Source organism: Sander lucioperca, chromosome 3, assembly GCF_008315115.2.
Source record: "Sander lucioperca isolate FBNREF2018 chromosome 3, SLUC_FBN_1.2, whole genome shotgun sequence".
NCBI classification, from domain to species: domain Eukaryota; kingdom Metazoa; phylum Chordata; class Actinopteri; order Perciformes; family Percidae; genus Sander; species Sander lucioperca.
The window spans coordinates 26610439-26625603 of NC_050175.1; the positions used below are offsets into that span (position 1 = coordinate 26610439).

A 15165-nucleotide genomic window follows, 5' to 3' on the forward strand; every position below is an offset into this window, starting at 1 on the left:
ATACGTACAACAAACGGTACCCTAAACCAACTATTACAACAGAGCAATAGCAAGGGAAGGGCCCCAACGTGGGCACATGAAGAAAAGTAAAAATAATAAATAAACATTAGGCCTATATAACGACAATCTATGTATGTGGGAGCATATCTATCTATCTATCCATCTATCTATCTATCTAACAACATTTGTTGGCTAATCAAACCCAAAAAGAAAAATCAACCCAACACAAATTTTAAAACAAGGTGACAAAAACAAAACAAAATGTGTTAACTTTGCTGATATTTCAGACAAAAATATCACCTCATCATTTACAACAGGATGTTTTAGTTTATACAAAAGAAATACATTTCATTTACTAGATTATATGCACTAGATGGCACTATTGGCTCATTACAGCTATTGGGCTGTGTACTGAATAAGGTATGGTGCTAGCTATTGGAAAACTGTATTATTCCATTATATTCAGTCAGTAACATGTTCGTTCTCACACAAGGTAAACTAACAAGGTACAACGCATGAGCTAATACCTTAAACATAATGTATTTATATATGCCTACCACAGGAAACTAAGTTTAACCAACTTTCCTGCATATAATTTTTTCACACATTCAGAAAGTAGTCTCAGGAGACATATACAGTCTACTAGTCTCGTCTTCTCAGGATCAGTGGCAGGCAACTTGATGGTCTGGCAGAGGAGAAAGTGGCTGGCATGTATACTGGGGATTGGTAAGGTAATAAGAAACGTGTGCAGGCAGAGACAGGCGATGGACAGAGCAGGGTGCTTGGTGGACACATGGGTAATGGAATAGGCCTTTTTCACAGAATACATTTTGACTTATCACAGAAGGAAAAGCTCAGGTGTAAATGATGAAATGATAATGGCTGAATAAATTTCAGGTTCCTGGTATCATGCATGCTTGCTCAGTGTCACTCTCACTGGAACACTTGAATAGAACAGAGCCAGCGATAGTGTTATGAGTATGAGACTGGGCTGTATGACAAGTCAAAAATGTCTGCTGTGAGAAAGGCCTATGACAGAATATGAGGGTTAATATTGCACACAAACAACAGACTAACCTAAAAAAATATTTTGATTATCAATGCTGTCTCACACACACTGCTTATGCCATACTCAAGCCAAATTTTTGCAATTAAAATCTATTGCTGCTGATGCATATCAAACTCAATCTGAAATGTATTTAAAACAAACATCAATGTCAAAAATATGTTTACATCTATAATGAAATCATTTGTAATTCAGTGAAAATTCTGAAAAGTGTACGGATGCCTACAAAGACTTAAAAAACGATATAGATTTGTCATAATTCTCTTAGTAAATGCCCTGCTGGCAACAATGTTCTGGCCAACATTTCAAGTTTTTAATATTTTCTGCCTTGTCCTACAATGTCCACTGGGTGGTGACAAAACATTGCATCAACGGCATCACAAAAGCTGAATCATACCTTATTTTTGATTTATTATTCATACATCATTCAAACAGCTCTCTCTGTTTGCTCGTGTTACTTATCACATCTATTACTGTCTGGCAAATTCCTTGTATGTGAAAACCTTCTTGGTAATATAGCCTACCCAATTCTGATTCTGATACAAGTGGAAATTATTCAAGTTCAGATGACAAATACTGGGGCAATAATATTTAATAATACAAGTGAGTCCTCGATATGTTGTGGTAAGCAATTCAAATGTACTGTAAAGGTATATTTAGAATACCACTTGATATGACTACAACACACACACACACACACACACACACACACACACACACACACACACACACACACACACACACACACACACACACACACACACACTATGGGTCTACTGTACAGAGGCAGCCTGTTAGACAGGTTACACCCAGAGAGTCGAGCCTCAGTCTGGTGGATACCAGTGCCACCCATGCTTGCACTTCAAAAGAGACGTTTGAGTTGCATTTTGTATTTGTCTGAGGAGGGAGTGGGACTGAATTACTGCTTTAAATTTGGGGACTACCTTTGAAAGAAAGTCATTTTTTAATAGATCATTTAAAGTCAGATAAGAGATAAACACTGTTATAAAACAAAGGACATTAACTGGATATACCAGTGATACTGAGACACTGAGTCCCTATTCCACATGCAACATGTAAAAAGAAAAATGTCCTCTAATATTGTTCTTTCACAGTATCAATATTGCATATTATCAGTTGCACTTAAACATGACTCCTGTTGGTCGCTGCTTAACCTGTTACCTGACAGAAGCTAAAAGGCTTAATTGACAACATATAGGCCTAAATTAAATCTTAAAGCACACAAAAAGGCAAATGTTCAATAAGTGTTGATAATTGTTGCTATGCACAACAAGAGACAAAAGCCTGTAAAACAGCAAAACCTATTAAAGGTAATCGCAATGTAACCTACATTAATGTACTTAGGATGTAGGCCAGCTGGACCTGACCATAGACAGTATATAAGAGGGAGCTGACAGCCCAGTATAGAAAGTTCAGATTGTATTGTGTCTTTTGTTATGAAGTCCGAAAGTTGCGCATGCCCAGTTGTTCCTCTCCCAGTACCTAATGAATATTTAAGCATATTCCGCGTGCAGCGCCCTTTGATTGGACCTTCTGGCTCCGTTTCCTGTGTTATGTTTTAGAGCCGAGTTTTGAGGGCACTGCTCTCTCCGCAAATTACCATCTAGCTCTGGGTTTGAACACTGCTCCGCGGCTGTCAATGTAGGACTCCGATCTGTCTGCACGATGGACGGAGGACACCGCTGAGGATCCGTACATCCATGCTTACTGGAGTTTATCGGGAATATCTTCTTTAAACTTGGACTTTTCCCACTAGAGTTTTTTTTTCAAACAGTGTGAACTTCACTAAGGTTCGCATAAATACTTGATCGCAGGAAATACGACTGAGAAGACTACGACTGTTGTGTTGAAGGCAGAGGATGGTGAGTAATAGGCTATTTACACTGGCTGATATATTATGACACGAAGTAGGCTACAGCCAATATAAGCAACCAAAATAATCCAAATATTCAACACAGTGAGTCTGTTGCTTCCTTTATTGCCAGGTAGCTGTGATACATGTGATAGCATATTATAGCCTATATTATATAAATGATCAAGTCCCAAAATGAAACAGATAGTGCCAGCTCTGTTATCTCTAGCCAGTGTTATCTCTTCACCATTGACCAAATCTAAAATTATACTCAACTCCAGTTTCTGTGATTTTACTTGACAAATTGCTTTGCTGTTGTTGTTGTTGTTGTTGTTGTTGTTGTGAGAAAATCTAGGTGATACTTGTTGGTATTTCTTTAAGTGTTTAAGGTACATTTCTGGCATTATTCTGCCCATATCTATCATCAATCCACAATAAGTTAGTGTCAGTCTGTCTCTAACTCTCTCTGTCTCCATCCTGACAGTCCTGACAGTAGACTTTTTATAGTCTAGAGTGAAAGTAATTAGACAGCAGCACAGAGCCAGAGCTGTTGAATTTGACTTGTCAGAGTGACATAGAGAGATCTCACTTTAAAACATTATCTAAATGAATTGGGTGCAGCCCTTTCTTTAAAATGGGTTAGTCTTGGAAGAAGACGCAGCCAGGGAGCATGTGTCAGGTGGAATATGTGGGTGTGTATGTGTGTGTGCATTACATGGATACAGGTTTTTCCTGGTTACTGAATACCATTCCTGCAGCAGACACGCCTAGAGCTAGTTATGGAGAAGGTTGTGTGGCCTCGTCATTGTGTTTTGACAACAATTTCTCAAGCCACAGTCTTCTGTAGCAAAATTCCCACTTTGGCTGTTATGCTATGCTATGATGCAGCCTTTTAGCACATTTGTATGTGTCTTTGACAATATGGCTGCATCTTTGTTATTGGAGACATCACTTTTAACTAAAGGTGTTGTAATTTCCCTCAAGAACACAACATATACGTTTCTTTTGGGTTTAAAGTTGCCTTCAGAAATATAAAGAAAAATAGCCTTTATGTAAACAGAATGAGCGAATATCCTTCAAGTTATGAGCGTCTTGGCCCTGTACTGTATGTGTCATGCATCATGGCAGCTTCAAACCTGTTGCTTTGTTCACGTACTGTATTTAAAAAAGGTAGGACTAAACCTGTTAGCATTCTTTTATCCAAAGTTTTGTATTGAACCCGTAGGTCGGGTTGCACAGGGACAAACCCAAAAGACAAAGGTTGCATAATATGCAGTCAGCATAATAGAGTTTTTGCATAGTTGGAATTGTTCCTTAATTTAAAAAAATAATGAACAGTCAGCAGTTTTCTACTTGTGAGATAACTTGAAATACTCTCCAGCTATAACAGAGTTATGAATATAACGGTGTTGAGGGATAAAACTTAAAATCTAAATTTAAAAGAAAAGGAAGGAAGTTTCAAAAAAGGCTTCTAAGATGTGGTCAAAATAAGTGAAAACATATTGTAGGTTTTTCATCAGTTTTATTTGTTTAGAAGTGGTCAAGAATAGTATCAGCTCATGTAAAGAGTAGAAGAAAAAGAAAATGGTCTGATTGTCATCCTAACTGTCTGGAATAGCAGACACCAGCATCACTCACTGGTTCCTTCTCTGCCAAATGCTGAATAGCAAGTCGGTATGATAGCAGATGGTTTGCATTAGTTTCTCCTACAGGGAGGTGCATACTGAGTAACCCCCATCTACCTTTGTTTCAAAGCTGGCGCTCCATTTTCAAACCGATCACTGCTGTAGAGATTTGCTCAGGAATTCAAGCCCTCTCCCCGAAAACAGGACGAACAGACATTCTGTGGACCTGGGGAACTCGTTAGGCCTGTCGCTGTGGTTCAGTACACTCACACAGTCTTGATCAGTTCCATACGTCTTTGTTACAAAGCTGCAACTATGTTTTCAATGCTTTGCTGTTTGTGATGACGGGCCTCATGAGGGTTGACTTCTTCTACTGTTGCACTGAAAATCATTCTTGATAAGGGAAGGATATAAATTGCACATTGTAAATTCAAGTTGTCGACTACAAAGTTTGTGAGCTTTTCACTTTGTGTGACTCTGCACTGAATGAGTCAAATCTGGTTTTTGCTTCTTTTTGTAACTCATGTTTTTTTCTATTTTCAATGAAAGCAGATGTACTATTTTTTTTTCTGCTTTAGATTTTGTTGTCCATGGGCACATTCAGTGTTGAAAAATGAACGTGCAACAACAAAAACCTCCTATAGTTTTATACTGTAGAGATGGACGCCACGCTCACATTGATTTAATCCATCAATTACCTCATCTTTGGCCAACATATCTTCAACCCAGGCAGGAAACATTAGACACACAAAACAAGGCTGGATGACACCTTTTGGTTTGGATTTTGTTCTTTCCAAAATTAGTTATAAATAAATCATAATCAATAAATCATAAAGATGACTAAGCATTATTTCCACAGTAACCAAAGGCTCATTAGGTGTCGTCACTAGAGGTCGACCGATATGGGTTTTCTCTGGCCGATGCCGATGCCGATCTTTAGAAATCAGGGTCAGCCGATTGCCGATTAATGCTGCCGATTTATTTTGGCCGATATTTGGCCGATATGTGCTTGTTTTTAAACCTCTATTTGAAAGATAAAATGTAACACTAATATACACAGAATTTCTCAACAAAAACATTTATTGAACACTTCACCAATCTACACTTGTAGCCTATACTTCATTTAAAAATGTATAATGTAAAAACATACTGTAGCCTATATTGTATAAATAATGTATGAAAAATATATAAAATAAACGAAACAGGTAAGAAGAAAATAAACATTGTCAAATAAACCTTTCAATGAAAAAATAAAGTTTAGTGCACTCAGCATTTATTAAACTTCTGAGAATACAAATCTGCTTCACAGAAAGTGACGTTATTATTAATCTCAACACTATTTCCTCCTAACTCCTGTTGAATCACATAAGACTAGGGCTATCTAAAGTCAATTCTTGTTCACCTTGTTTGTTAGATCATTGTTCATTTTAAGTGTTTTATCTGTGTTTTGGGGACCCTACTGTTAGCCTACATGTCCTGTTGACCTCATTAGGATCTTATCTGAGAACATTTCTGTCATTCAAACAACTCTTAGTTGTAATTTAAAACTCATCCAGCCAATTTAATAAAATTAAGGGTTTTATTCGTGCTCGAGTCCATAGATGCAGTTAATGGATACAGGCACGGAGAACTGAAGGCTCTGTTAGCAACGATTAGCTCCGTTAGCGGTTAGCTCCGTTATAGGAGTGGATGAGACTGCCACGGACAGGGATAACAACCAGACTCTGATAAATGATATTCGGGGAGCTTCCACAGCGGTGTGGCCGCGGTGTTTTGTACGGTTTTATTAGTACAGTTAATCCCAAGGCAAGAACACCAGCAACATGCTACTGCTAACGGTAGCACCTGAAGTTGCTGCGCGAGACACACTGCGCAAGAATTCACGAGGGGAGGGGCTGGAGGCAGCTGGTCTGGGCGCGCTGTAAAAAATGTCGCCTATTCATGTTTTTAACACTAGGCTGCCCGCAGATGCGCTTGCTTATTAATCGGCTTGATATTGGCCGATGCCGAATATGTAAAAAATTGCCAAAAATCGGCCGATTAATCGGCCGGCCGATTAATCGGTCGACCTCTAGTCGTCACTTACAATAGAAGCATATTTGTATATTCATGTTTTATTAGTGAGTTACCCAGTGGTGACATCAAGGCCTTTAGTATTCTTAGTATTTAGTAAATGAGAAACATGATATTGAATCCTGGAAGTGGTGAGGTGAGGAGCACCCAGCGGTTCTCGTGACTCAGTTTGTTTACTGTGTCCCTTGAGCAGTGTGAGCTACCCCTCCTGTGGCCAAGAGTACAGAGTAGCTGCTAGGGGTGGGAATCACCAGAGGCCTCACGATACGATATCACCACAATACTTATGTCACGATACGATTTTATAGCGATTTTAAACATATTGCAATATTCTGCGATATATTGCAATTTATTACCTTTTTTCCAACTTCAAATGTTTCCCAATTTCAAATTATGTCCCCAAACGGAAACTTTGTCAACATCTGTTATATCTAAAATTATAAATGTCTTATGTTTATCTCAATTCAATTTTATTGCTGCAAAATGGGATTGTCAAGCAAACAAACTGACCAACACATATATAATAAAAGATCGATACAGTATTGTCATGGAAAATATCGCGATACTATGCTGTATGGATTTTTCCCCCCACCCTTGTAGGTGCACAGCGTGGCTCTATATGTTATGTATGCCTCAGCCTTGTTTTCAGTGACAACCAACCAAGGACGCCTTGTTGTACCCTTCACTCGTTAGACTGCTGTAGTTCTGGTTCTGTTGTCTCAGCCACCATATTTTCACTGTAAATGATGGGGAGAGGATGCAGCTACTTCAGCTAATACACCAAAAGGTTAACAAAGCAACTGAACAGAGCGCTGTTAGTGTGTTATATTTTCTCAGAGATCATCTGGACTTGGCCAATATCCACTGATGATGATGATGATGACAGTGATCACATTTTAGCATTGCTAGTGTTGTCGCTCTATGAAAGGCAATGTTGGTCAGTCGCTTCACCACTTTAGTTCAGACTGAAATATCTCAATCACCTTTGGCTGGATTGTCATATAATTCGGTACAGATATTCATGGTGACCAAAGGGGTCAATCCTCATAACTTTTGTGATGCCCTGACATTTCATCTAGCACCACCATGAAGTTGGCTTTTGTGATTTTAAGTTAAATGTCTCAACAAAAAAACTGCTGTCCCGATTTCAAGTGGAAGGGTGTAGCATGGGTCAAGGAAGAACCAATTACATTTTGGAGTGGATCCAATTTAAGGGGCGGACATTAACTATTTTTCACTTTCGGTAACATTGCAAGATAGCATGGCCTTGGCTGAGGCTTGCGCTCTTCGAAGGCGAGTTCTGTTTGTATTTCAGTTTTTCCACAACATGTTTGAATATAAAATTGAAATTAGAGGTCTAATTGAGCACAGCTGTATCTGCAGCTGTTTTGGGTTTGTGTTAACTCACCGTTGAGCAGATGAACATGCTCATCATACTAGTAGGAGTGAAGTAGATGGAATTGTTTGATTGATTGAGTTGATAATTAATTGATAACTAAATTGTCTTGCTCAGCTGTTACTAGACCATTCTTCGGTAACTCAATGCCTGAACAGACCAGTTCTTTTTTGATTTAAGATAACAAAGTAAAGAACAAATTAACTTTGTTATAAATGCTCTTATCTGTGTAAACATAATCCTGTAAGTACTGTTCAACGTGACGTCCTTTAATGCTTGTTTTGTTTGTTTTCCTTGTTCTTAGATCATGAACCAAGCTGTGTCCATATAGCCGCCTATTTGCATGTATGACTTCCCTCATTGTGGAAAGGGAACAAGTTCAGACTCTTGCAGCTGTGCTCCGGTTATTTGCTCTGATAGCTTCCCATCGTCAAATGCAAGCCAGTGTTCGGCCTCTTAGTCAGTGGCGGCTCTCTTACTCTGTCCAGTGGAAACCTCATTTGTCTTTATGTTGTTAGTTGCTGTCGGTTTGGCCTGTAGATTGCTATTGTTTAACCTTACTTCCTTACAGAGACACTGTGCCGGCTCAGTTCAAAAGGGGCCTTCATTTATTCAAGGGCAGTTGTAAGGTGTTCAAATGAATATCTTACAATGATATCCACAAAATATCAAGTTGTACATGTATATTTTTGGCACAAACCATGTTAAAAACATGTTAGCCAGAACAAGAACTGAGTCAAGCTTTTAAAAAGCTTGTCAGCTGTTGTGTTTCCCTAGAGGGACATGAAGTAACTGACTGGAAACAAAGTCAAATTTAGCTGGTTTGAATTAGTTGTCTTTTTTGGCACTTTTCCCATGCCGGGGCTGAATCAGTGCATTTCTCACTGGGGAGACATGCAGTGACGGGACTGTCAGAATAGTATCCTCTTGAACTTGAGGTTATTTTCATCCATAAACACTGGTTTATACAGTGTACTATACATACTATACTGTACTATGTTAAGCTTAATATAATACTAGGGGTACTTATAGCAGCAATAGCATGAATTTGTTCCTTTTTACCCTGCTTTTCTTACCACCATACAGTACAATTTACTTCCGATGAAATCCAGCTTTTCCATTTCTGCATTCAGAAAGCTTGTTATTGTTCATAAAAGACAAGGAAGCCAATCAAGCTGAAGGCAAACTTTTATGCACTTGTTTTAAGTCACCACCTATAATTTATCAAAGTAGCACATATTTCTCGCCCTCTTTTTTTAGATACACAGATTGAACACATCTGTAAGTGCATTGTGTATTTTTGTTTAACACTTTAGCACTGCTCTTTAATTAGGAGAATTACAGTATGCATCATCAACCAGTGCAGGCTGGTGCTCCGTTCACCACATACTGGGAAGCAGCGCAGTGATTTTCTGTACCATCAGTAGAGGCATTAAACAGCTGAGTCATTCTTTAAGCTACATCATGACTGTATTCACTTTGGTGGAGTCAACATCACTCCCATTCGTCATATGTGTGCTCCTCCACACCCTTCTCCCAATGAAGCTGCAGTAGAAAAAACTAATGCACTTGTCGTCGCCATTATAAATATGCAGCCCAAAGCTTTTTTTAGTTTCACTTCACCAGTAAGTTACAGTGTTGTCATGCATATTACAGTTTATATAGTCTTGCATTGCCAGACCTATCTCCACAGCGTTGTGTCAGCACTGGAGTATGGTCTGACTAAACCAACAATCTATTCTGGGATAGGGCAAGAAAAAGGGGAGGGGACATCCGGCATGTGAGAGATCGCCGGATGTCAGGCTTTATCCAAGCAATGTACATCCGTTGAGCCACACTAAAGTTTATAGAGCAAACAAAAAAACTCTGGAGAACAAGCGTTGCTTACTGAAACCACGTAATGTCTGGAAAATGCATTCTTGCTCTTAGGTTAAAGCACTGGGCTTATCTGACCTTAGGTGACCTTTCTGACAGTAATGTGAGGCACCTTTGACCGATGTCAGCTTTTCAGCACTGTACTCAAGACCCAAATCGTTTTAGCACAGAGCGAAATAATTTCTATAATTTGGTGTGTTTTTCAGAGATATACCTATGTTCTGGAGGTCTGTTTCAAGTTTATCTGTTATAATAAAGTCTAGAAAAAACAGAAGCGAGTCTTTTGTTCTGAAATACAACCGCTCTGATTCAGCAGGAAGCTCTCTTTGAGATCTTTCATAGCCTTTGACTTTGGTCATTTGCTTCTCTCCTGGCAGCAAAGTGAGCTGCCACTGTAGCTTCTTAGTGCTGATCCTTGGGGGCATTTCTGTCCATGGTGCATTATGAAATGTTAGAGTAACAACATATGTAGTCAACATAAACAATATAAAAAGCTGGGTTATTTATTGTATCAAAGCCATCTTTAGCAAAATGCTAACAACCCACTTTCAGATTCTGTCCGTTTCTGCTCAATTTATTGGAGTCCATGATTTTTCTTTTACATTTGATGAAGTGATGGATGCATTAAAAATAATTAAGAGTTGCAGGAAACACAGAAAACCTTGGTATGTTTGGTGGCGTTTTACCAAACCAATGATTCACTCTGTCAAGCTTCTCCTTAGTTTCAGACCCAAAGAGTCTGCAATTTGTGTCTTAACATTTATTTGCATGTATTCAGTTGCTACAAGGGAAGATAGTGGTTTGGATTTTGTTGATTGAAACTTTAGACTCCAGCCCTGTTGTGGCACAAGGCATGGCTATGAATGAGTTTCCACTGGAGATGGTTTGTTTACATTCAACCACTACTGAGGCTGCTTTAAAAGGAAAATACAGTGCTTTGTGACATGTCTCTTGTCTAGGATTTCAGCTGAATTTCACCCAAAACCACAATGTTTTATTAGCAGCCTCCTGCTGTTGTCATCATTTTAAGAGACTGATATGTTTGAAATCAGCAGCTCTCAAGTTTCCAAAGTTTTACTCTACTTGGATGAAGAAAAGTGCTGCCACTGTGGAGCTCAAACTATGTATAGTTCAGTCTGAGATGTGTTCAAAGTCGTCTAGTATCTGTTTACACTTGATCATTATGTCCTCTTTCTCTGGGAGGGGCAGTGCTCAGCCCTGCCCTGCAGGCACAGCATTATAACATCATCACAACCAGTCAGTGCTCATGTTACCAAATCCTAGCAGAATAATATATTTCATTTCATTCTTCCCTTGTGTGTGACCTGGAGCAGCTCCGATCCATAACAGCGTGAGCTATCTAGACATGGAAACAGAGAACGAGGCTCGTTGGTCTGCATTATTTATACTCTGTCCCAATTACACACAAGTGACCACTGAAATGCAAAGATGGTTTCTGCTCCCCAATATCTCTACTTTGTGTGCAGGCATTATTTCATACAGTATATTTCACATTTGCCATATAGGCACCATTTCCTGTAACTTTGGCTCAAAGCCTTTACATTCATAGGAGATTATTGTTACCTGTAGATGACAGTAATTACCAGGTCAGAGCTGCTTTGATAGACAAGACACTCTTTCACCAAAGTCTGATAAGTCTTGGTTGGATCACTGCAGCGGCTGCGTGTTTGGAAGTGACCCGGGCGAGGGCCACTGGCATTGTGGCTGTACTGTCGACCAACTGACTGATGATAACTAAGACAGTGAGATGTTTAAAAAGAGAGACCGTGTATCATCAGAGTTTTATATTTAAGGCTGCAGGCTATATATTTCGCCACATAATCAGAACACCCCTTACAAACATCTTTTCCACAACAGGTTGCTTTCTTTCTTAATTCTCCGTATGGTGTAGAGCCAAATGCGACTGCATGTTGGTTGCAGTAACACAACGTGGATTTGCTTCTACGCACCGCTTTAGTCATCAAGCTTTCATTTGCAGCACCACAACTTGGATATAACTTGGGCAGGTATTATTAAAAGTTGAATCGTGTTGGGGTGTCATGCACTTTTAGTGTTGTTTTGTCTATTTTGAGCATTGTGAAAATAATTGCTAGCTTCAAATAGGGCTGGGCGATATGGAGAAAATAAAATATCACGATATTTTTGACCAAATACCTCGATATCGATACCGCAATGATATTGTAGTGTTGACTATTGGTGCTTTCACAAAATATTTACATAATGAGATTTTTGGGAAATAATCATCAGTAATGTGGATATAATGACTAAGTGGGTAAAGGCAAATAATAGAACAGCTAAAACAGTCTGGTAAGTTCAGAAAATGACATCACTTTACTGTAATGCAGCCTTTAAAACCAGGAAGAGACACCACTTATGCCATATTACGATATTACGGTATCCAAAATCGAAGACGATATCTAGTCTCATATCACGATATTGATATAATATCGATATATTGCCCAACTCTAGCTTCAAATATGTAGACAACAGTGTCAGTGGTTGAGGGACATGGCTAAAATTGAAAAAATCTACACACGTTTTACCATCTTCCGTGTATTTATCAACAGCTTCAGTTTAGAGAGAGTCGTGCAGCAACAGTTTTCTGCTCTGTGTAATTCAGTGTGGATTTACTCTTTAATCAAGTTTAGACTCCTCGTCTGGAGTTTACAGCATCACTTTAGAGGAAGATCCTGTGTGTGTGTTGTATACAGGGTTCAGTGTGACCTTAATGAGCATCCCATCCCTCAGAAGTTCAGACCGGATCAGACTGCTCCACACTGGATCATGTCTTCTCTGAAACCGCACGCACGCACTCACTCACTCACTCACTCACTCACTCACTCTCTCTCTGCTTTTTCTACTACTCTGTCTCTCATAATTTTTTATCTTCTTCCTCTACCTTGGAAAGGCCAACCATCTCTGTCAGCAGTTTAATCTGCATCTGGTCTGATTACTCACAGTGAGTGATCTTGAACAAAGTGCAAACGCAAGCAACAGAGACCAGGTGGAAATGCTGTTTAGAGAGTAATACCTCCTTAAACTCTGTTTAGTTTAGATCACACCAGATATGTTTTGGATTCCAACAAGGACTAGGGGAAAAAATCAGTCAGAATCAACCCACACATTACTGGCGTAAATGTGTGCTAGAGCTATTCCCTGACCTATTGATATTATAGCCTTTTAGTAGTTTGAAATAGTGTCCTGTAATAATAGACTAAAAGAATGACTGACAATGTATATATATAAATATCTAATGCTTACTGTTTGAGAAGTGTTTTGTATGTTTCAGACAGTTTAGTTTTTCTTTGCAAATTATATACAGTTCTTTACAGGACATACAATACAATACAATTTTGGTGTAGCAATGAACTTGCAGAGGTTTCAGACTTTCTTGAGATAGGTAATCTATCAAAACAGATATTTGGGTGCCTTTTTTGTTACAATAGATACAATGTGGCTGTCTGATAATAACACAGTTGTGAGCATGGACTGTTTCGAAAGTAGGACTTGTTGATGCATTCAAGAAAGCTCAGAATTCTGATTATTAGAGAGTCCGCTTCAAAAAGCATTCTATTTACAGGGTTTCCAACTTTTAGGATTGTTGGAAAAGTAAAGCCAAGGAGATAAAGAATAAGTGAACAAGATCATCATGGAAAGAGCAATGTGAATTTGATTGTCCTAAGGTTGGAGGACGTTTCCCAGAAATGTTTGACCCTATCAATGAGGATCAGCTTTCCAAACAAATCTCTCACAGCTACAGAACATAACTGTGTAAAAAGCGGACTAAGTGTTCATAATGATGGATTGTCTATCACAAGCAAGTTTTAAGTCTCTGTCTCTTAAAGGAACTGCTCTGTCCATAGGACAACAATCAGTCGTATACTGCACAAATCTGGCCTTTATGGAAGAGTGGCAAGAAGAAAGCCATTTCTTAAAGATATCCATAAAAAGTGTTGTTTAAAGTTTGCCACAAGCCCCCTGGGAGACACACCAAACATGTGGAAGAAGGTTCTCTGGTCAGATGAAACCAAAATCGAACTTTTTGGCAACAATGCAAAACGTTATGTTTGGCGTAAAAGCAACACAGCTCATCACCCTGAACACACCATCCCCACTGTCAAACATGGTGGTGGCAGCATCATGGTTTGGGCCTGCTTTTCTTCAGCAGGGACAGGGAAGATGGTTAAAATTGATGGGAAGATGGATGGAGCCAAATACAGGACCATTCTGGAAGAAAACCTGATGGAGTCTGCAAAAGATCTGAGACTGGGATGGAGATTTGTCTTCCAACAAGACAATGATCCAAAACATAAAGCAAAATCTACAATGGAATGGTTCACAAATAAACATATCCAGGTGTTAGAATGGCCAAGTCAAAGTCCAGACCTGAATCCAATCGAGAATCTGTGGAAAGAACTGAAAACTGCTGTTCACAAACGCTCTCCATCCAACCTCACTGAGCTCGAGTCGTTTTGCAAGCAGGAATGGGCAAAAATTTCAGTCTCTCGATGTGCAAAACTGATAGAGACATACCCCAAGCGACTTACCGCTGTAATCGCAGCAAAAGGTGGCGCTAAAAGTATTAACTTAAGGGGGCTGAATAATTTTGCACGCCCAATTTTTCAGTTTTTTATTTGTTAAAAAAGTTTGAAATATCCAATAAATTTCGTTCCACTTCATGATTGTGTCCCACTTGTTGTTGATTCTTCACAAAAAATTACATTTTTATATCTTTATGTTTGAAGCCTGAAATGTGGCAAAAGGTCTAAAAGTTCAAGCGGGCCGAAAACTTTCGCAAGGCACTGTGTATATATATATATCTATCTATCTATCTATCTATCTATCTATATATATCTCTTTATATATATATCTCGTTATACAGGTGATAGGATATCTGAGAAATAGATAACCCGTATGTGAGGTCTGATTTTTAAGTTTATTGAGGTGACAAATTTTTCTTTTACAGTCAACTATAAAAACATGTACTGTATATGTATATTGTCAAAGCTATACTTTTTGAAAATTGGAACTGTTTTGGAACATGAATGAGGTCAAGTACGCTGGTACATGGTGGCACTGCTAATCTAATACATGAGGGCTTATCAGACATGGGGTCTCTCCTAAAGCAGTCTGCTCCAGGCCAAAGTTAAAGTCACATCCACTGAAATGCTTTGGGCATTTTCCTGTAGTTGCATTCAGCTATAAGTCCGCCTTGTAGCACTAAGAAGGCTGTGTT

The 15165-nt window shown here is 38.9% G+C and overlaps 1 protein-coding gene across 2 annotated transcripts in view; it reads left to right on the top strand.

Annotated features, from left to right (window-relative positions):
* Positions 1-2642: 2642 nt before the first annotated feature.
* The window catches only part of myo1ea (myosin IEa), a 51904-nt gene continuing 39381 nt past the window's right edge, over positions 2643-15165 (top strand). Inside the window, exon 1 of one of the 2 annotated variants that reach the window (XM_031324158.2) lies at positions 2643-2949. In XM_031324158.2, coding sequence (XP_031180018.1) covers positions 2947-2949 — 3 coding nt within the window. In that variant the 5' untranslated portion in view covers positions 2643-2946. The remainder of the gene's footprint in view (positions 2950-15165) is intronic. The other variant, XM_031324157.1, reaches the window with a different exon arrangement.